This window comes from Xyrauchen texanus, chromosome 26, assembly GCF_025860055.1.
Source record: "Xyrauchen texanus isolate HMW12.3.18 chromosome 26, RBS_HiC_50CHRs, whole genome shotgun sequence".
Classification (NCBI taxonomy): domain Eukaryota; kingdom Metazoa; phylum Chordata; class Actinopteri; order Cypriniformes; family Catostomidae; genus Xyrauchen; species Xyrauchen texanus.
This window is the reverse complement of record NC_068301.1, coordinates 40,322,444-40,347,075: the sequence shown is the minus strand read 5'-3', so window position 1 is coordinate 40,347,075 and position 24,632 is coordinate 40,322,444. Positions and strand designations below refer to the sequence as shown.

At 38.8% G+C, this 24,632-nt stretch overlaps 1 protein-coding gene across 5 annotated transcripts in view; it reads left to right on the top strand.

Moving 5' to 3' along the window:
* Positions 1 to 24,632, top strand: part of LOC127619619 (DNA topoisomerase 2-beta-like) — a 150,078-nt gene that overhangs the window by 97,898 nt on the left and 27,548 nt on the right. For all 5 annotated transcript variants that reach the window (XR_007967590.1, XR_007967591.1, XM_052092528.1 and 2 more), the window contains exons 22-24: positions 16,465 to 16,599; positions 16,699 to 16,899; positions 18,079 to 18,274. Coding sequence is in view for 3 of the 5 variants with exons in the window: in XM_052092528.1 (XP_051948488.1) it covers positions 16,465 to 16,599; positions 16,699 to 16,899; positions 18,079 to 18,274 (532 nt within the window). In the remaining 2 variants the exon portion in view is untranslated. The remainder of the gene's footprint in view (positions 1 to 16,464; positions 16,600 to 16,698; positions 16,900 to 18,078; positions 18,275 to 24,632) is intronic.

Here is a 24,632-nt window from a genome sequence, read left to right as displayed (position 1 = left end):
CACCCAATGACCCAGATACTTCAGCAAGAGATGACCCTGTTGTAGGGTCTTCTGACATCGGCCATTGGCTTGACAAGTTTTGCATGGAACTTGGCTACAGCAATCTAACGTTCATTTCATCCCACGGTGATCCGTGTACATCCTGATGGATGCCCACTTCCGGATGCAGCGGCTCTTAAGGGAGAGGACGACACGGATGGCATTATTGGTGTGAAGGGGTTCAATTTCATAAAAGCAGTCATAGTGGTCATTCTGGATCATCTCCTCGATTTAAAGTTAAAAGAGTTGTGCTACGGTTGTGAAGTGGATCACCCCAGTCAGATCCAGCACACGTGCTTGTTTGATCCTGACAAGTATTTCTTTTACACTCATTTTGAAGAAATTTCCAGTAAACTGTTTAAACCTGTGTTAAACCAAGTCATCGGCCAGGCTTTAAAACCATTTGGATTGACACCGCATCCTCAGAGAATCCATGGAGTTGTCGAAGGCGTGTTGTGTGAACTAAGAGAGGAGCCGAACATTCTACAGAGAGTACGTGAAATCCGTGAGAAGCTGGTGAATGATACCTGTGAACAGGCTGTCTACGACACTGTGGACTGTTGGAAAGGCTGTTCGGCTGGGTCCAAAGTTTGATGCTAACAATGGGGAAGTGCTGTGGAGCTACTGGCCTGATTACATTTATTCTGAGACATCGACTTCAATGTGAAATAACCAATATGCTGTATAAGATCATTAATGTCGAACGTTCTGGACAAAACAAGCTTGTAAATTACGCCTATATTAACAAACGGCTGATTTGTCTAAAAAAACACATGGATATAGTCAGAGGTCTATCAAACAATTGGACTGAAATGATACAAGTCTATGCCTACCAGAATGAATCTCCCTGTTTGTTGCTTAAAAACATTCTAAATTCATTGTTTGAATGCGATAATGTCTGTAAAATATCTGATATAATATGCTTATGTACATTTGTGACGGATACATGTGTGATGTTATTGTCAATAAACGAAAGGAGTGATAGTCATGTCTTTGAAAATGTTGATACTCTGGTTAATTACCTGATTGACAAAAATACTGATACATGCGTTAATTTCCTACAATATCTAGACATTGGTTGATGTTGGTGTTTCTATTTGACTATTTAAGCATGTATTGTATGATTACCCCTGATTTTAAAATAAAAGGATACTTTTATAGAATCACTGTTTCATTATTTAGGTGGTGTCTGATCTGTTAACATGACCGAGCAATTGCATAAGGTGTACTACACACCATCAAACCCTGGCTCTTTAGGGGGTGTGAGTAGATTAAAACGTGGTGTATTAGAGGAAAGTGGTGATTTGCTAAGTGATAAAGAAGTTTCAGACTGGTTAGCCAGTCAAGCTGCTTATACACTCCACAGACCACTGCGACATCATTTTAAAAGGAATAGGGTCGTTGTTTATGGTATTGATACACAGTTTCAAATGGACCTGGTAGATATGTCAATATATTCTACGGAAAATGACAATACTAAATTTCTTCTCACATGTATAGACGTGTTTAGCAAATATGCATGGGTACGTTGTATATAGAACAAGACTGGATTGGCAGTGACCAATGCCTTTAATTCAATACTACAAGAGGGTAGAGTCCCTCAGAAAATTCAGACTGACAAGGGAAGGAATTTTTAACAAGCATTTCCAACAACTAACTAAAAAACACAACATTTACCATTTCAGCACGGGAGTGAATTGAAAGCAAGCGCTATTGAACGCTTTAATAGAACGTTAAAAGGACGGATGTGGCGTTATTTAACAGCTATAAACTCTAAACGCTACATCAATGTTTTACAAGACATTATTCAAGGATACAACAGTAGTTATCACAGAAGTATTAAAATGAGGCCTGTAGATGTCAACAAAGAAAATGAACCGGTCGTCTATGACAATTTGTATGGTAATGTGTGTAAGAAGATGCCTGTATTTAAATTCAAAATCGGCGACGTGGTTAGAATATCAAAGATGAGGGGTCCTTTTACCAAGGGTTATGAACAAAACTACACAGATGAGTTCTTCACTATAACCGAATGTATACCACGACAACCACCAGTCTACAAACTATCTGATTACGATGGCGACGTTATCGATGGATCATTTTATGAAGAGGAGTTACAAAAAATTATTGTGGATAAGGACAAAGCTTTTAAAGTAGAAAAGATATTAGACAAGAAGAAGCACGGTAAAAGATCCATGGTGCTCGTGACGATGGGTAGGGTGGCCTCCAAGTTTGACAGCTGGGTTAATGAAAAAGCTGTTGTAGATCTACAAACCTCTTAAAGTATATAAAAATAAAACATTTGTTACCTGACTTCATTTCTGCAGTAAACGGTCATGGATGAAGCAGGGTTTTATGTTACATTGCCATGCAATGCTTCATTAGATCTTTACCCCAAAACCGAATTTCAAATTACAGAACAAGATTAGCCAAACCTATAAACTTAAAAGGTCGTTGGGAGGTGGGTGTGGCTGAAAATGAATACCCTAGATCATGGTACACTATTACTGATGATGATGCGAAAGTCCAATTCAGAGAGGTTATCGACGGAATCAGTCATCTTGTGAAGATAAAGCTGAAAAGTGGTTATTATGACGAAGTTTTGTTTGTAATTAAGGAGCTAAATGCTATGCTACCTCGGCATGCACGTCTTGGCTACGATCATGTGAAAAACAAAGTGTTCGTGATGGCGGCACCAGGAAGTTCCTTAACATTCCACGGTAAACTAGCCATTATTTTGGGTGTAATACCGAAGAAACCATTGGTAGCTGTAAATGATTATACTGGAAATGAAAGCATCGAACCCGGTTTTACGCCAGTGTACGCGCCACACCAAACAGACATAAATGGAGGGTTTTACACCATGTACATGTACACAGATATTATCGAATATCAATCTGTGGGTGATGCACATGCCCCGCTTTTGAGATGTGTACATATAACCGGATCGGATCGTGAAATAGTCAGTGTTGCATATGACAGAGTACACTACGTGTCAGTGAATAAACATTCTATTGGAGAGATTTGTATTGAGCTCAAAGACGACAGAAACAGGGAAGTGCCATTTTCTTACGGCAAAGTCGTCGTTAAACTACACTTCAGGCCTGTGAAACAACCGATCCTTTAAAAATGGCGTATTATAATCCGTACCAAATGGACCCCACTCATTATGTAAACTATTATAAAACTCAAGCAGGCGGTGGAATGCCGGGGTTTTCTGGGGAGGGGTCATGTATGGGGCGGGGCTCGGAGGCCTTTTCAGGGGTTTGTTTCGAATGGCTCTTCCGTTGTTAAAAGAGGTTTCAGCATAGCCAAACCACACCTTAAAAACGCTGCTAAAAACATAGCCAGCGACGTTGTTACCAGAGCTATGACACATTCCTTTAATAATAATGATAAATCTCAAGACGGTTCGGGTTAATGGTTATGTTACGTAAACGGAGGTCTAAACCACCTGGAATGAGGAGGGGAGGAGTGGTCAGGCGGTAAAGAAAACCAGGAAACCCCTAAGAAAACCGCAGTTAGGCAACGAAAATGAAAGAGAGCTGTGAAGCGTTTTTCATCTGTTAAAACTATATTCTAAACCATGGCACTACTACACACCATGTCCGAAGAGTGTATTAAATCCGAACTGGATCTGTTTACAGTACCGATGACGCAGACGGCTATTGAAAAAAACACATACATTGAAATCCCTCCTCTATCTGCGATATCGGACAGCGCTCCATTGGAATTTTTCATAGCGGGGAATGGTGAAGATTATATAGATTTAAATAATACACTGCTTTACATGCGTGTTAAAATCACAAATCCGGACGGTTCAAATATCAGAGATGGGACTCCTGTTGGACTGGTCAATTATCCAGGAAACACTATTTTTTCACAGGTTGACGTATCGCTTGGTGATAGGTTAATTTCAGCAGAGTACAAACACTTACCCCTATCGATGTATTATAGAATGCCTTTTAAACTATGGTAAAGATACATTGGAAAGTGTTTTCTCAGCAGGTTTATTTTACAAAGATTCTGCCGGACATATGGATGCAGGCGATCCGGCAGGGGCTAACATTGGTCTGACAAAGAGGGCTGCCTTTAGCAACGAAAGTGCAGTAGTTGAGCTTTTATCACCAATACACAGTGATATTTTCTTTCAAGAAAAACTAATGCTTAATGGGGTGGACATTAAAATCCGTCTGACAAGAGGCAAAGATGAATTTTGTCTAATGAGGAGTGATGCTATAGCATACAAACTGCGTATTTTGACAGCTTCTCTGTTTGTTAAAAAGTATCTGTATCACCAGGAGTGAGACTGGGGCACGCTCAAGCACTACTCTCAACAACTGCCAAATACCCCATTGACAGGGTCTGCCTGAAAAATTTCTCCATACCAGCTGGAGGTCGTGTATCAAACCAGGAAAACCTGTTTTTAGGTACATTACCCAAATCCATCATATTGGGTATGGTCGATAATGATGCTTTTACAGGGGCATACGATAAAAACCCTTTTGCATTTAAGCATTACGATCTGGAGTTTCTAGCTGTTTATGTGGATGGTCAGCAACACCCGCCAAACCATTACAACCTGACTTTGGAGCAGGCACCGCGTGCGAGAATTTTACCAGCTTGCACTTTCGTCTGGAAGACATCTAAAAAACCAAGCGTTGGTAATCGACAGAGAAGATTTTCTGCAGGGTTATACACTTTATGGTTTCAACCTCACACCAGACGTAAGAATGTGGTCAACACATCTCGCTTGTTAAGTCTGGGAATATCAGACTAGAAGTACGTTTCAGACAACCGCTTCCAAGAACCATTAATCTGATTGTTTATGCTGTTTTTGACAACATCATTGAAGTTTCTAACCGAAGACAGGTACTTGTTGACTACTATTAATTGAAAACATGAATACCATACAACTTACAGCGGCTATAGACAGAATCACACAAAACACGCATTTTCTTGGAGTACTACCGTGTGATCATTTACCGAAGGACCCCTTAAGAACATTACCTACGTCAGCCATAATCAACACAGACCCTGCACATCTCCCCGGTGAACACTGGTTAGCAATTTACATAAATAAGGATGGTTCAGCATTTTTCTTTGACAGTTTCGGTAATAGTCCTGATTTTATTCGTTTTCCTGTATCAATCACTGCCTTTCTAAAAACGAATTCAACACGCATTCAATATTCAGCTAAACAAGTTCAGCATTTTATGTCTGACACATGCGGTCATCATTGTATTTTCTTTCTATATCATATGATTCGAGGTCGTGCTTATGATGATGTTATGATGCTTTATAGCGATGATTTAATTAAAAATGATGAATATGTATCGCATTTTGTGAAAAAACTAAGGATAACTCATTGTAATAGTACTACATTTAAGTGTATGCAATGTGTGCAAATGGGTGAAACGTTTATGTTAAACACATGATTTGTAAATGTTTGCTTCAAATAAATAAAAAGAGCACAATGTCAAATGTACCAATGTCATAGCTTTATTGAATACCATATGATTAATTTGTACAAAAATGAATATACAATTATACAATATCAAAATGACAGCCATACGTTTTGATCAAGAGACGGTGATTTAAACGGTGATACATCTGAATCCTTAGAAGAAGGCGTACTTAAATACATTCTTTGACCCATAGAGGTAGAGGGCGTATGTAGACGGTTTGGTTTTAAATGAACTTATTACACGCCTAACCTTATGGTTTGGCACTGTTGAATAGGGGATGTTTAAAGTAGCAATTGCCTGCAAAAACTCAGTCCATCCATGAGGTCTACGGTCATCCCTAATATTATGCGGAGCCGTAATACTCTTTACAAGATCCATCACGTGTGATCCCTGTATAGTAATGCCTTTAAATACAAACTCCCTGAATCGCTCCAAGATGCCATTTCTTTGGCTTTAGACATTTTATCCATGATGTATCTTGCATTTTTCACACATCTCAATGGGACATTTTTCAATACATCTGCTATAATATCTTCAACAGGGTTAACAGATTGTTCTTTGTGAGACTCATTGGGGATGTTAATGCAAGCGTTAATGTGTTACTATCTCGATCACCCTGTTTAACTACCGTTAAAAATCTTTGTAAAGCCGAGGTGTAAAGCTTAGCCTTCTCATGAGTATCCAAATTGTCTTTATTCAAAATATTTCTTATAGCAACATCCAGATCGTCTTCCACGGTTTGTTGAATAGACTCTCGGTATTGGACATCTTCAGTTTATCTATTTGGTTTTGAGACACTAAAAACAGCTTCTCAGCATACTCCATCTTCAACCTTGTTTAGCCGTTATCAGACTTGTAATAAAGGGGACTGCTATGCTCAAAAGCGGAAGAAGAAATCCTCCTTTCTGGTTGAGCATGCTTTTTTGTGGACACACCAATCTTTTTATTGGCTATGTATTTAATTTCAGTCTTTCTCCTCTTCAACCGCTTGTGTTGCTGGTTCGTTAGTGGGATTGTGCCATAGAGTACATTAAATGCAATCTCACACAATGTTAAAATGAGCTCGTCAGATGCTGATTGCATAATAAGACGCCTTTGCATGGGGGTCGCTTTAAATAGCATTTTTAACAGGGGAGGTTTCTAGATAGTCTAGCAGACATTTTACCAAAATCACGGTTTTCTTTTTTGAATGTAAACTACTGGCTGGTTTGAAAGCAACCCCGTTCTGAGATCTAAAACATTCAGGGGTTTTTGCTTTATAGTCTATCATGAGGTATCCAAAAGGCTGGTTGGTAGCATCTTGATAGCATTCCATAAAATATTTTGTATTTCCGGGTACATTTGTTTTCCCAACACATTTATCTGATTGTTATCACGAGGATTCTTAAACAATATTAAATAATTTGTATTCAAACTGATGGTTCTGCTGGATTTACCTTGGAAAAATAAATTCTGCACAATATAAATAGCTTGAGGTTTCTATGGTGAACGTATTGAGTGAATAACTTTTCCACTTCAGAGTTTCCACTTGCCTCCTTCATCATGTCGTCAATTATTAACAGATTTGTTTTATTGACAGGTAATAAAACATCATCATTCAGAGATTGCGTGTATTCCTTCCACAAATTTAATGTTATACAATTTATACAGTTCATCATACATAGGTTGCCAGCAATCATAAATGTACACAATGTTTTCAATCTTTTTAGAAATCATATTTACAGCATTTTCCAACAACATTTTTACAAAATAAGACTTTCCAGAATTTGAAGGTCCACTTATTACACATGAAAAAGGATGTTGAAGTCTAAAATCAAAACCATCAACCTCCCAGCACACTGCGGTGGTTTAAAAAATTATTAGTAGCCATATGGTAGAGTTGTATAATCAGGGAAAAGCAGCCTCTTATTATACACCACTTGAAACTTTTTAACAACTGACTTGTTTTGCAAAGTGAAGTTCTTTTTATTCCTCACGATGTTGTCTGTGTAGGCTAGGACGTGTTTGGTGTCATGCGATTTAACATAACTGTCAACAAGACCGATCAAAGTGTCTAATCTAATCGCCATAGAATTTTCAGCATTCAAAGTTATACCCTTTGCTTTCATAAACACTTTACCTTTTGCAGTGCGATATCCAGTATGTTTTAGGCCCTCCTGAACAAAATTCTGTGATGTGATCATCATTGCCGATTTCAGTCAGTCAGATCTCCTAAATAAGGACCCAGAGGAGGTTCCCAATCACCGCCTCTAGAGATAAAGATAACGCTGTCTGTGTCGCTATACAACAATCTGTCACCCAATTTATCCATAAGGCTATACAATTCTAACCGTGCATGTGCTGTTGTAAAGGCCCCCAGAAATATATTCACATCCCGTGTGTTGTACATGGCTCCATCGTCATGTTTGTACTGCACCAGCGCAATTTCATCAGACACTAATGTGAAATATTTAACGCCATACTGACAGCCAAATATGATGTGAGCAAATTCTTCTGGGTCTTTCAAAAGTTTAGAAGTGGGTAGATTTTCTCTCATTGAAAAACGCCCCCACAGACTATTCAGCAACAATTTGTTGATAGATCTCTGAGCAGGGTTGTGACAGATCTTTGCAGGATCGAGGTTAATCCCTTCTTTTTAAAGTAATCATCGATATAGGCTTTTTTGTCTGAATCGGTGACTACGTGAGAGGGATAGTCTGAGGCCTCCTGTTTAAATTTCAGAAAGGTCTTTACATAATCGGAAAACAGTGTTTCCGATTTCTCTGCAAAGTGCCACACCTCTGAGACCTCCATTACAAGATACCCCTTCTCAGTCGCCTTCAACAATTCAATGCTCACCCAGCAGCCTGAGATAGACCTCTCCTCATCTGTATGCGTACAAGATGTAACATTGATTTGTTTCTCAACGCATGTTCTGCATAGAGGAAACATAAGTTTACCTGCACACCTGTAAGGAAGCACAGGATGAAGCAATTTTCGGGGGGGTAGCATTGTGGCCTTAATAAGTCCGTAATAATTTTCAAGGGGTTCAAAATCCTTGAAAATTATTTCAGGATGTCCAACAGGGTAGCTTTTTCGAGCCTGACAGTAAGGATAAAGACTCGTGAAATCAACATATCTGATCTTTTCATTTTCTGAAGTTTTGTGGTACAACTTGTAAGCATTTGTACGCCCCCCAAAGAGTGCATCACGTGGTTTCAGTCTCTCAGGTGCCGAATAAGTGGTCATAAACGCAATTACATGAGGGTCAGTTTGCTTAAGATTCTTCCATACACACTCATGCATCACCTCAACGTCTAAACAGTATGCGTTCTGCAAAACATCAATCTTGTCATTAAACTGCATCCTGAGCACTCCAAAAGGCACTTTTGACAGGGGGTTTACATAGTCAGATCTGTAACGACACTCGTGACCGTGGTGAAAACATCCGCAAATTCTAGAGCTTTTCAGTACACCATCTTTTTCGTAATATCCATCAACAAAGTACCCTCCAAATTTCACTTCACCGTGATTTAGCGCGTGGTGAATGTCTACGCCACGTGTTTTTTCACATACTCAAGCCATTCAATAGAGATGTTAGAGAATGTCTTATACTGATTGACGTATGCATTATTATGTGTCAGAGCCAGTGTATTTCTAGAGAGAAATTGCGTCTTGAAAGCACCCATACAGCAACTAGCAAGAGTCACGTAGCTGAAAGGATCTACCTGCGTGCATCGTAGGAATTCATCTCTAAATTTAATGCATGCTTCACGTAATAAAACGACGCCATTCATGCAGTAGATGCCAATCTCTTTTTGAAATCAAAGACTTCACCATCGACTGTTTCGTACTCACTGATCAAATTTTGTCCTGGCACTATCTGTCATGGAGTTGTACCCGTAGTAGTTTTTAGCAGGGTATGGACCTATATAAGTCTGATTTTCCTGTCTGTTGAAATAGTGAGGAAAGAAGCCTTTTCTTCATTTTCCAAATTTAACGCAGATGGCATCTTAGACAGAGCCATGTGGAGGAATGAGTAAGAATCGATAAAACGTTGCCTAAAAGTCTCATCATACATGAAAATGGTTCTACAGCCCTGCATTACTATGTTAAGTTGGAGTCCTGCATTGCAAAAATACTCCAGAATTAAAAAGTTGTCAAACCCGCTTGCATTGTGTGCAATCCAAGTGTAATTTTTGTACCTCGGCTGTCTAAACCTCCAAACGAGTTGTCTCACACATCCCTCACCTCCAAATTCAAATGTCTCACCATCAAAAGTCATGGCACACACATAATTTGCTATATGTTTACCATTATCACATCGTGTTTCAAAATCATAGAAAATGTAACGATCTGTATATTCCTTGGGTATGGTAGGCTGTATGAAGCACTGGTGTAGGCCTTCGTGGCTTACATCATCCCCGCAATGTAGACATTTATCATTTGGACAGTTATGAGGTTTGGGGGTTTTGGCTGTATGGTAACGCTTATTGCATTTACGACAATATTTTGTAGTATCGCAAGGAGATCTACCACAATCATCGTCCGTAGGGGGTACTATTTTATGAGCATTAAAACAGTATCTAGATCTGCAATAACGCAAACAGTCTTGACAGTGTATTATGCTTTTAGGCTGTTTGTAGCACTCACTATCGTTGCAAACAGAGCACACATATTTACAATCATGATTCTGTCTGCTCAGTATAACCTGTGTAACAGAAATCACACACATATGCAGACCCTATAAAGGCTTTCAGATTCTTTATCATGTAATAATGAGAATCATGAATGTAAAGATATGCTGTTTTGGTGTGTGGCTCATCTGAAGTTTTATATTTTTCCAACTTTCCATCGGTTGACCTGTAAAAGACAACAATTTTTATGTCTAATGCACGTTCAAATTATGCAATGTCTCCTAGACCTATTTTATCCCGAGGTGTGAAACCGCCAGCACTCTGAATGGATTCACCCCGTCTTTCTAAGTTGTCATGGGAAATCTGAGGGTCGAGAAAATATGCTAGACATAATGAAAAACACAGGTTGTTTGACGTATTGACAGGACAGAATAAATGCATTCTTTTTCTTCTAATCATGTCATCATGTGCTATATCAACTAGCTTCCTATGAGCACCACCGTTCCTACTTCTGGCTATGGATGCGTGTAACTGCAAACTGTCGTCGGCCATCACTTTCGCATTGCTCTGCATAATTTTTTCAAATTGTTCAACAAAAATGCGTTCGTTATAGCCATTGCTAGGTGATAATACACAGTTTACATCAGATTTCAGACTGGGGCCTCTCAGTGAAATATTAATAAAACTGGATTCACCGCCCATCTGTCTGGAAAATGACACCATCTCTGACAATGCATTGTGCACAGATGTACTGTATTCAGCAAGGTCTGTAGATATTAAATCCCTTAAATTTAGAGCCCTGTGTATCTCTATGCCATTGAAACAAGGTCTTGGTACAATTGTGAAATCATTTACAACACCTCCGTTTCTAACCAATGTTTCAATTTTATTCTGACTTAAACCTACATGGGGGTCATTCGTGTCTGATGAAATATTGCTTACACCACCAGTCTGTACTGCATCAACAATCAGCTCATCCTCATTATTAGCATCCTCGTGCTTTTTTATCATTGCTTCTAATCTTTCACAAAGGTTAGGTCGTGAGACCCCAGTTTGTCATTATATTTTTGGATCATGTCTTCTAATCGCTTATGCATACTTTAGAGCCGAGGGGCCTGATATTAATGAGGATGAACTGTGTGATGATGGTTCTAGTGACTGATTTAACATCTCACATTCTTTATTACCATTAGAATAATTTAGACATCTTCTCTGTGTTTGAAGAATACCCTCTAATCTAGCATTTAAATCCAAATAGTCAGGACCTAAAACATCTATCTGTTGATCGATTATGCTTTGTAGCTGTTCAATATTTGACAAATGATCGTATCTAGTTCTTGCAGAAGGATTTTGTTCAAAGTCTGGTTGACAATTAAGCAATTCATCGTCTGAATGTGTTCTTTTACTCGTCATATTGAAAACTTTTTTCAATTCAGTTTTATTTTCCACTGATTATACACATACACCAACTACAAAAAAAGCACAGGTAGCCTAAATAATACAAAACAACAACACCCTTTTAACACAAATCAATCATAAACACAATTATACACATACCAGCTACAAAACAACAACACCCTTTTAACACAAATCAATCATAAACACAATTAGTTATTTTATATGTTCTATGACAGCGTTATTGATGTTAGTCAATATATTTACCATGAGCTGGCTTTCTCGAATTCGTCCTGGAGAATCTTTTCAATTTTATTCAACATCTCGCGATTGGCACCAACTCGATCGAGAATAAGCCGTAAGACTTCCTTGTTCTTCTGAGTTTGTCATCACCATGTGGAAGCAGTCACAAAGACGTTTGACATTCTCTGAAATAATGTCCAGCTTCTCGTCCGCCAATCGATTCTGTTCACGCAATTCCATCAACAAATCATGGGAAAAGTTCTGTTGATTTGATGGTAGATTTTCATCCGCTTCGATAACTGTCTCTTCCACACACTCCTGATTATTCGCGATCGTCCTCCGTACAATCCGATACAGCATCAATAAACGAAATCACATCCTCCGCGTCGTTTAGCAGCACCTCCTCCTCTGACACCACAGCCCCGCCGTGTGATGAGACAGCAATATCGGTGTTGTCTGGAAGTATGGGTTGGTTAAGAGCGTCCCACTCCCTCACGAACGCATCATTATTGAAGATTGCTGTGGGGTCTTCGTCAATTTGCAAACTGGTAGCGTACAAATCTATATAAAGAATGAGAATATGTGTATTAGCAAGGGGTTACCATTTTTAATGATGTTAGTGTGAATCGTACTCACCAACTGATTCGTTTAACACAGAAGGTATTTGACGTGACGTTGTTTGATCGCTTCTCCTTTCTCCTGATGAAGACCGATGTTTTTTTTCTCCAAAATAGTGTCTTGCACCGTTTCCAGCTGGGGGTACAACATGTAATCGAGGGCTTCGTGAAATCCTCGGAATTGGACTAACGTCTCCGTGAACTGAGTGACAGTGATGTCTTGTCTGATGACAGTGTTTGGGTGTAGACAAGCGTTGACAAGTCGACGTTTGAAATATCTACAAACACAGAAAATACATTTTTGTTTTATCAATATTGCATAATCAAAATAGAACACAAATAATGTATACATACCTTGCAGTACACATCTGTTGACAGATTTGCTCTGACCCGTTGTTTCATTAATTAACGGTTCAGTCACTGAAAAATAAATAGAAAATATTCACATCAGTACTAAGCAATTCTAATATATAAATACATAAAAATGATCTTTATGGAAACTTACGCAGTTGATCGATGCGATCCAGGTTTTCATAATCGTTGATAGGGGCTGAATTACGTACAAATAAAAATGATTTAAACGCCTGTTAAAAATCAAGGTACCAAAATGTAAAACATCAATATTTAAAAAATCACATACTTCTGAAAATAAACGCCATTTTAAAGTGCAATCACCCGTGTTCTACAGATGCGTCCGTCTGGTTCAGCTGTAAATGATGACCACACACACTTAAAGTCTGTTTAAATAGGCTGAGTTCTCCCCCATAAGACCTTCACTCACTCACTGCCGGAGGGAGGGGTTGGGGAGGGGTTGGGGAGGGGAGGGGAGTGGAGGGTAAGGGGGGACAGGAATTAAAAGTTCAAAGGTACTGCAATTAAGTCATAAAGCATAGGTCATATATAATTTTTTGTCACAAAGTTTCACAATCACACCACAGCTATCTGGCGCCATCTTCTGTTTAAATCTGGGTTCATGAAGCATCGCGACAAACTCAAAATGACGTATATAAAAGTTTAAAACTTTCAAAAGTTCAAAATGACGTATATAAAAAAAAAGTTTTATTAATGTCTCTTTTATATAATTCTCAACAGAAAAATACACTTTTCTTAGACAACAATTGATCTCATTTTGTTTTCATACATTTAAACGACCGCACATCTTTCTGTCTAGTGATTTAACTCAGCGGCTGTTTTTATTATAATATTATTGAATGTAGGCCTATTAGCTTGTTTTTAGTAGGCGGTTGCGCGTGAAGAAAGGACCCATTAATTTACAATATTAATATGTTTAGTTAAAATCTCTTTTAGAACTGAATAATGCAACATTGGGATGTTTGATAGTTTAATCTGTGCCTGAATCATTTAAAAGGACTGTCGATAGACTATACCAAAACCCCCGTTGTGAAAAATTAAGAGATCAAAGATTTAAATTGACACTTCGAACTCTTGGCGCGTCTTCACTACACATCCCCGCCACAAAACATCTGTCGATCGTCGCCTTTATATCTGAATCATACAATTAGGCTATCACACCGCATGAAAACGAATCCCCCGCTGCTCAGCGCCTAAAAACCTGGATCAAAAAACGCCTTATCAATTTCGATGCTCTCAAATAATTTTGATTGGAAAAATGCAATACAACACGTGTTAAAGCTACAATTTATAATGCATACTATTTCAATGACAATATTGTGTTTGCCAATCTGAACCTAATGTTTAAAATACGTTTTAGTCTCTGGTAAAAGTAAATAACACTTGTTAATCGTTTATTCGTTTTTTAAAGTGAACGCCTGAATGAGGCTGCTCAACCAGTATCGCCTGTTTATGTAAAATAAACCTATTTGTTAACTAATATCATTCAGTATCCACTGTTTTAGAATCTCATGGTTAAAAATAAAAATAAAAAATGTAACAAACGTTTGTATTAAAGATATTTCGTCAGAATTCGCTTTTAGTAGGCAGTTGCTGCGTGAAGAAAGGACGCATTAATTTACAATATTAATATGTTTAGTTAAAAGTTATTTTAGAATTGAATAATGCAACATTGGGACGTTTGATAGTTTAATCTGTGGCTGAATCATTTGAAAGGACTGCGGATAGACTATACCAAACCCCAGTTGTGAAATATCCAGAGATCAAAGCTTTAAATTGACACTTGAAATCTTGGCCGTATTCATCCCCATGAACACAGATCCAATTAACAACCCTAAGGTCTGGTCAAAATACAAATTTAATTAACCCCCAGTCATTTCGTCGCTTTTATGTCTGAATCATAAAATGAATTACCCCGCCGCATGAAAGCTGAGACCCCGCTGCTCAGCGCCTTAAAGGCTGGATCAAAAAACGCGTTATCAATTTGGATGCACTCCTGAAATAATTTTGATTGGAAAAAATGCAATACAACACGTGTTAAAGTTACAATTTATAATGCATACTATTTCAATGAAAACTCATACTATTTGGTTTAAAATACGTTTTAGTCTCTGGTAAAAGTAAATAACACTTGTTAATCATTTATTCGTTATTTTAAAGTGTCCGTCTAAATGAGTTTGCTCTGCCAGTATCGCTCTGTGTGCGTAAAATAAACTAATATCATTCAATATCCACTGTTTTAGAATCTCATGGTTAAAAAATAAAAAAATGTAACAAACTTTTGTATTAAAGATATTTCAGTCAGAATTATATATAAAATAAACCTGTTTACCAAAATACTGTATTTTCTAGTGAATGTTGTTAAAGTTTTTATAATTTTAGAGTGCCTTTGTTGTATTTGCCAACTTGATACGTTTTTTTAAAACAAAATGTCAAAGTTTTCGTTAAATACATTTAAACCTTTAAATAATACTTTAAAACACTTTTTAAGATTAGGAGGAGTTAAGCCCCACCCCCGCGGAGGGGCTTGTCAACTGATCTTACGCCATTGTCATTTTGGACGAGAACGTGAAAGGACTTTAAACGGAGTCGTGTAAGATTTCTGTCTTATATAGTTAAAATTATATATTATGTTTTTAGAAAATGTATCCTGTTTGCTAGGTTAATGTTAAACATCGTCTTACTTACATCACTTATCGCTGAATGAGTTCATGAAAGGATTTTAAACGGTAGATTTTGTGCTGCATTTTAGAATTTATGCTATTTAAAATACTCTTTGTTGAAATACAATTTTAAAATACATTTTATGTTTTTGTTCAGCATCTTTAAAGTGACATTGCTAGAGATGTGTTAGACAACGTAATGTTTAAAAACACATTTTCTTCTCTTTGTCAAAAGTTTAAAAAACAAAACAGTTTTTCACCAAGCATTAAACCCCAATAAAGACATCATTTAAACACATTTTAAACGTAATACTACTTTTTTTGTCATCTCAGTTTTCCATTAAAGATTAATAATCTTTCTACTCTTTTAAATACACATATGGGGTATCAGAACAGACACGCCATATCACAGCATGTAACCTACAACTGCCGGAGGGAGGGGAGGGGAGGGGAGGGGAGGGGGGCGGAGGGAAAGGTCAAATGTACAGCAATTAAACCATAAATCAGGGCCATAAATCATTTTTTGTCACAACATACATAATACATACTACTAATGAGTATCAAAATTTCTACAACAACATGTAAACACATAACAACATTATATATATATATACACACACACACACCGATCAACCACATTAAAACCACCTGTCTAATATGTATACAATATAATACATGCCATTTCAAGGCATCATTTATTAATGGAATACATTTGTACTATGAAAAAACAATTTTATTTTTTTTTTTTGTATAATAAATATATTCATAATGTACAGATTCCCTGTATAATTAACAGCAATTAACTGTAGAGAATTTCTTTCATAACTGAAAAATACCCAAAATCAGAATCAAATCAGGAAATCTGTATCAATACCCACCCCTACTTAGTAAATCAATCTTTGGGTTTTCTGTTGCTCAAATGTCTTTTTGCTGTATGAATTTGCATGTCAGAGTTCTCCTGATTTGAACTTTTGTACAAAATCTAGTGTGACTGCCCTTTATATTATGCATATAGTGTTACTTATTCTGTATTTTTATTTGTGTTCCTCAGCTGCCCAGCTACAAGAACTTTAAAGGTGTCATTCATGAGCTGGGGCAGAACCAGTATTTCGTCAGTGGAGAAGTGTCCGTCTTGGACAAAAACACCATTGAGATCACAGAACTTCCCGTTCGCACCTGGACTCAGGTATGATCATCTGACCAGGTGTCAGGATTTCATGAAATTAGATTTTTTACTGTAATATTGGCGTACATGTGTCTCTATCTCTCTCTTTGTCTCTCTCAGGCATATAAAGAGTCAGTTCTGGAGCCCATGCTGCAAGGCACAGATAAAACTCCTCCTTTGATTAGCGACTATAAGGAGTACCACACTGACACCACGGTGAAGTTTGTGGTGCGTATGACAGAGGAGAAGTTGGCACAGGCCGAGGCAGCCGGTCTTCACAAGGTCTTCAAACTGCAGTCCTCTCTCACCTGCAACTCCATGGTACAGATCTACTGAAGCTCATTGTGTGTGTGTGTGTGTGTGTGTGTGTGTGTGTGTGTGTGTGTAACTAAGACGTTAAAAACACTAATGTTTTTTGTTTATTTTAATATTTAAATCTATAATGAAGTGATAAAGCACTGTGTTATGTAAGTAAATACTCAATAAAGATGATGTAACAGGGGTTAATGGAAAGGAGGAGGTGAGAACCGGCTTGAGAATATAAATAATATTTTAATAAGAAACTTAAACAAAAAGACAAACACACAAAGGTGTCGAATCTCTCTCTCTGTCGCACTGCCGTCTTCGGTCGGCCTTTACCCATCTCGAGGGCCCCGTCCTCCGCCCTGCCACATTCCTCCCTCATTCTCTCAGGCTGGGATGCCCCGGCATAACGTACCCCCCCACTTTCCCTGGGGAGGGGTATGCCTTCCACCCCGTCTGCCGGCAGGTCATCCATGTCTACCTGGATGAGGGAGGGGACAAGGGGAGGGATACAAAAAATTAATTGTGGCACCTACGTGCCGTAACAGAGATCGTGCCAAATTAACAAAACATATAATAAAAGAGAAGGAAAGACCAACACGAAGCGGCAGTGGGAGGGAGAGAGAGGACAGAGAGAGAAAAAAAAAACACTTACGCGCTGGTTCTCCAATACGCCATTGCTTGGTCCTCGGCAACTCCTCCACCCTCTAATGGACGACAGCCACATCTTCCCGGGTGGATCGGAGGCAGACCTGGCAGACGGAACGCCCGACTTCGTTTTTGATGGACGGTAGGGGTCCAGGTGGTTGTGTGGGAGCCCCTCCTCCCCTCGCGTCGGCGCATCTCTCCTCCATCCCAGGTTTTGGCACCAGTGTAACGGGGGTTAATGGAAAGGAGGAGGCAATAACCGGCTTGAGAATATAAATTATATTTTAATAGAAAACTTAAACAAAAAGACAAACACACAAAGGTGTCAGACAGCTGTCCGTAAATCAATCTCTCTGTCGCACTGCTGTCTTCAGTCAGCCTTTATCCCTCTCAAGGCTTAATTAGCCTGATTAGGGGCCGGATGTGCGGAATCACGACCTGGCCCCACACTCCGCCCTGCCACAGATGACTTCACATGACTGCATCAAGTTCAAGGTTGTCTTAGAGTCTCTCTCTCTCTCTCTCTCTCTCTCTCTGTGATTTCTACAGGTGCTGTTTGATCACATGGGCTGTTTGAAGCGCTATGAGTCCGTGCATGATATCCTGAAGGAGTTCTTCGAGCTGCGACTGCACTATTATAAACTGAGGAAGGACTGGCTGGTGGGCAGTCTGGGAGCAGAGGCTGCCAAACTCTCCAACCAGGCTCTATTTGTGCTCGAGAAGATCGAAGGAAAAATATCAATCGGTGAGATATTTTTCCATATTTTTGTTAAAATTCAATTCACTTTTTGGCCTGTAGCTTCTTTTAGATTAGATTCAACTTTATTGTCATTGTGCAAAATACAAGTACGGAGCCAATGAAATGCAGTTAGCGTCTTACCAGAAGTGCTTATAAACAATATGTTATATATATATATATATATATGTGAGTATATATAATATGGGTTTATTGAGTACAAATTTATGATGTAGAGAAGCAGAGACCAGCTCAATGCAAATGTCTATGAATACAGTACAAGGTGCAAATTAAGAAGTATATCTGAAGGTGCATTGTACAGAATGAGGTATAAATATGTAAATATGTAAATATATTTATATGGCTGGTGACCATAACAGTGCAAGTGGCATCAGGAGGTAGAAGTTATATGCAAGAAATGTGCTAAAAAAAAAAAAAATGTATCGGGCAGTTTTCACCACCCGCTGGAGTGCCTTCTGGTCTGAGACAGTGCAGTTGCCATACCACACTGTGATGCAGTTTGTTAAGATACTTTCAATAATGCAGCAGTAAAAGTTTAGCAGGATGTGGGGGGACAGGGGAGCTTTCCTTAGCTTCCTAAAGAAGTAAAGGCGCTGTTGCACCTTTTTGATCAAAGTGGAGGTTTTGTGGGTCCAGTAAAGATCCTCAAAGATATGGACACCCAGGAACTTGAAGCTTGTCACATGCTCCACTTTGTCCCCATCAATGTAGATGGGAGTGTGTGTGTGTCCCTTCCTAGTCCGCCGGTAGTGTAATAAACCAAAATTAATAAACCAAAAATAATTTTTTTGACTATAATTTAATATCTAGTCGCCATTGCCGACAGTCAATACAGTGTCTGCGCTCATATACGGTATCATCAGATATCATCTTGTGAGTCATTGAATATACTGTATCTATAGAGCACCAGTGTGTCTTGCGCCGCTTTTCACTCGTTCTGTTGTGATGACGAGCTTGCTGCACCGCACACGCAACAACAACAAATCCGGCACAGGAGAGTCGTGACCAAATTACTCTTTTGAACTGGATCTTTTTCATGAATCACCCAAAAATAATGGATTTCAACTCAGGAGCTCAGGTTAGCTGTTTGAATCAGATTCACTTTCTCAGCGAATCAGCCTCCAGTGAGTGCAGACATTTTAAAAATAAGATTTCCATGTGTATTTCAGGCTTCTTTAAAATTAAAAGTATACCACTTTTTTCTCTTGGTAATTATTGATTGTGATTGGAGCAGCACAATAAACTGTATCTTCAATTTGCACTCTTGTAGTCTCTATGTCTGGGCAATTTAGTAACAGTAAAAGACTAAGGCAATATTGTAAAACAATTTATATACTGATATATATATATATATATATATATATATATATATATATAGATATATATATATATATACAGTGAGGAAAATAAGTATTTGAACACCCTGCTATTTTGCAAGTTCTCCCACTTGGAAATCATGGAGGGGTCTGAAATTGTCATCGTAGGTGCATGTCCACTGTGAGAGACATAATCAAAAAAGAAAAATCCAGAAATCACAATGTATGATTTTTTAACTATTTATTTGTATGATACAGCTGCAAATAAGTATTTGAACACCTGTCTATCAGCTAGAATTCTGACCCTCAAAGACCTGTTAGTCTGCCTTTAAAATGTCCACCTCCACTCCATTTATTATCCTAAATTAGATGCACCTGTTTGAGGTCGTTAGCTGCATAAAGGCACCTGTTTGAGGTCGTTAGCTGCATAAAGACACCTGTCCACCCCATACAATCAGTAAGAATCCAACTACTAACATGGCCAAGACCAAAGAGCTGTCCAAAGACACTGGAGACAAAATTGTACACCTCCACAAGGCTGGAAAGGGCTATGGGGAAATTGCCAAGCAGCTTGGTGAAAAAAGGTCCACTGTTGGAGCAATCATTAGAAAATGGAAAAAGCTAAACATGACTGTCAATCTCCCTCGGACTGGGGCTCCATGCAAGATCTCACCTCGTGGGGTCTCAATGATCCTAAGAAAGGTGAGAAATCAGCCCAGAACTACACGGGAGGAGCTGGTCAATGACCTGAAAAGAGCTGGGACCACCGTTTCCAAGGTTACTGTTGGTAATACACTAAGACGTCATGGTTTGAAATCATGCATGGCACGGAAGGTTCCCCTGCTTAAACCAGCACATGTCAAGGCCCGTCTTAATTTTGCCAATGACCATTTGGATGATCCAGAGGAGTCATGGGAGAAAGTCATGTGGTCAGATGAGACCAAAATAGAACTTTTTGGTCATAATTCCACTAACCGTGTTTGGAGGAAGAAGAATGATGAGTACCATCCCAAGAACACCATCCCTACTGTGAAGCATGGGGGTGGTAGCATCATGCTTTGGGGGTGTTTTTCTGCACATGGGACAGGGCTGACTGCACTGTATTAAGGAGAGGATGACTGGGGCCATGTATTGCGAGATTTTGGGGAACAACCTCCTTCCCTCAGTTAGAGCATTGAAGATGGGTCGAGGCTGGGTCTTCCAACATGACAATGACCCGAAGCACACAGCCAGGATAACCAAGGAGTGGCTCTGTAAGAAGCATATCAAGGTTCTGGTGTGGCCTAGCCAGTCTCCAGACCTAAACCCAATAGAGAATCTTTGGAGGGAGCTCAAACTCAGTGTTTCTCAGCGACAGCCCAGAAACCTGACTGATCTAGAGAAGATCTGTGTGGAGGAGTGGACCAAAATCCCTCCTGCAGTGTGTGCAAACCTGGTGAAAAACTACAGGAAACGTTTGACCTCTGTAATTGCAAACAAAGGCTACTGTACCAAATATTAACACTGATTTTCTCAGGTGTTCAAATACTTATTTGCAGCTGTATCATACAAATAAATAGTTAAAAAATCATACATTGTGATTTCTGGATTTTTTTTTTTAGATTATGTCTCTCACAGTGGACATGCACCTACGATGACAATTTCAGACCCCTCCATGATTTCTAAGTGGGAGAACTTGCAAAATAGCAGGGTGTTCAAATACTTATTTTCCTTACTGTATATATATATACAGTGAGGAAAATAAGTATTTGAACACCCTGCTATTTTGCAAGTTCTCCCACTTGGAAATCATGGAGGGGTCTGAAATTGTCATCGTAGGTGCATGTCCACTGTGAGAGACATAATCTAAAAATTGTCATCGGACCACATGACTTTCTCCCATGACTCCTCTGGATCATCCAAATGGTCATTGGCAAACTTAAGACGGGCCTTGACATGTGCTGGTTTAAGCAGAGGAACCTTCCGTGCCATGCATGATTTCAAACCATGACGTCTTAGTGTATTACCAACAGTAACCTTGGAAACGGTGGTCCCAGCTCTTTTCAGGTCATTGACCAGCTCCTCCCGTGTAGTTCTGGGCTGATTTCTCACCTTTCTTAGGATCATTGAGACCCCACGAGGTGAGATCTTGCATGGAGCCCCAGTCCGAGGGAGATTGACAGTCATGTTTAGCTTCTTCCATTTTCTAATGATTGCTCCAACAGTGGACCTTTTTTCACCAAGCTGCTTGGCAATTTCCCCGTAGCCCTTTCCAGCCTTGTGGAGGTGTACAATTTTGTCTCTAGTGTCTTTGGACAGCTCTTTGGTCTTGGCCATGTTAGTAGCTGGATTCTTACTGATTGTATGGGGTGGACAGGTGTCTTTATGCAGCTAACGACCTCAAACAGGTGCATCTAATTTAGGATACTAAATGGAGTGGAGGTGGACATTTTAAAGGCAGACTAACAGGTCTTTGAGGGTCAGAATTCTAGTTGATAGACAGGTGTTCAAATACTTATTTGCAGCTGTATCATACAAATAAATAGTTAAAAAATCATATATTGTGATTTCTGGATTTTTTTTTTAGATTATGTCTCTCACAGTGGACATGCACCTACGATGACAATTTCAGACCCCTCCATGATTTCCAAGTGGGAGAACTTGCAAAATAGCAGGGTGTTCAAATACTTATTTTCCTCACTGTACATACACACACACACACACACACACCTACATATACATATGAGATCAATCTTTTGACACATAGGACACAACTACAGCCATGTTACAACTAGAGGTCGACCGATATGGGTTTTTTTCAGGCCGATGCCAATCTTTTGAAATCCGGGTCGGCCGATGGCCGATTAATGCTGCCGATTTATTTTTTAAGATATTTGACCAATATGTGCTTGTTTTTAACCTCTTATTTGAACCTTTTATTTGAAAGACAAATAATTACTTAAGATAGACAACATTTCTGAACAAATACATTTATTGAACACTTGACCAATCTGCACTTGTACACTTAAATTAAAAATGTATAATGTAAAAACATATTGTATAAATAATGTATAACAAATATATTAAATAAACAAAGCAGGTGTTACGAACTGCTCCAAGACACGAGGTTGAGATCCAAATGCAGCTTTAATTTAGGGGCAATCCAGACACGTAATCCAATATTCAGAGCATCCAAGAGAAGCACAGGCATAACTAGGGATGGGTATCGTTAAGGTTTTAATGGTATTACTATCTTACCGATACTGCTTATCGATCCGGTACTTTAACGGTATTCTTAACATTATATAGGCACAGTGATTTAATTTCAGGAAGGTCTACTAACATTGCTGTTCAGGTGTGGTCTAAAAAGAAATCTAATAAAGTAATCAATTGTAAAATAACACTGCATAGTTTATCATAGATAGATTAATGCTTATTAATGCAGAAGTTATTCATTCAAGAGCTGTAAGTGATTTTCTCTTTGCCTTTTGTTGTTTGATTCGCAGTAATGGCTCAATCGTCAGCATGTTTATTAGACCGCTTCCCCTTTAAGACCGAGTCTAATAGGCTCCTGATACACCATATTTTCTCCCAAATATTTCCATAACTACGTCCATTTAAGACATAAACTGTGTTTAAGTGAATCTCCAAGCCGGTTGTTTTGACATATTTTTGTGTATAGTGTGTATAGTTGAGCGCACATGAAACCCAAAGTAAACCCAAACTTTGCTTGTCTCGTTGCGGTCTGTTTTGGAGCGCGCGCCGCCTTGGGAATGGTATCTCTTGCGCTCTTTTTATTATTAAACGCGTCCCGCAATTTAGCAACAGTAGCTAGACTGCATTTTACAACAATCACCAATCGTGCTGATTCTGACGTTAAGTTTGAGTTTTAGGAAGAAATGTCAGTGCACCGCTGTGAAGTGAAGGAAGTTGTGCTAGACAGAATGCGGCTTGTGTATAAATATTGTTTTTATAATCTTTGGAAGGCGAAATCTAAAATAAAATCAGACTAATATCACAGATCTAAACCAGGCTATGTTTGAATGTTTAGTTCTGTCCTCTGTCGTCACTCATTAAGAAGGGCTCGTGTTGTGCTCGCTGTGGCACTGCGAGATCTCTCTCTTTCTCTCTCTCTCTCTGACTGCGAATAGCTAAATTGCATCACAGACAAATGGTTTCATATTATTATACATAGAAATGGCTGCCGAGATAAAATAACTCTCTTTATAGCAATAACAAATGTATTTTCTTAATTTCTCCAACTTCAACTATGCTATCAATATCCAAAGTAGCCGAACGTCATGCGTTTGTCGCGTTTTTTCTTGAAGTTGGCAGTAACATATCAAAAGTTTTTAATTAAATATAAAGGAGTTATAGAAATTTAATCCTTACCGTTTTCTCCAAGGAACTTAGCTCCTTCCTTAGGCACTGGATGAGGTCTGCTCACTCTGCTTGAAAATGACTCTAGGGGCAGCGTGCGTCGAACACGTGTTCCACAACAACACTAGGCTGCCCACAGATGCGCCTGCCTAATAATCGGCTTGATATACTTGGATATTGGCCGATGCCGATTATGTTAAAAAATGCAACAAAAAAAAAGAAAATCGGCCGACTAATCGGTCGACCTCTAGTTACAACTACAGCCATGGCTAAAAGTATTGGCGGTGACATAAATTTTGTGTTTGCAAAGTTTGCTGCTTCAGTATTTGTAGATTATTTCTTCACATGTTTCTATGGTATACTGGAAAACAGTGATAAGCATTTCATTAGTTTGAAAGGATTTTATTGGCAAACACATTAAATATTCAAAGAGTCAATATTTACAGTGTTGACCCTTGTTATTCATAACCTCTGCAATTCGCTCTGGCATGCTGGATATCAGCTTCTGGACCAAATCCTGACTGATGGCGAGCCATTCTTGCCTTATTAGTGCTCGGAGTTGATCACAATTTGTGGGCTTCTGCTTGCCACTCGTCTTTTGAGGATTGACCACAGGTTCTCTATGGGATTAAGATCTGGGAAGTTGCCTGGCCACAGATCCAAAATTTCAA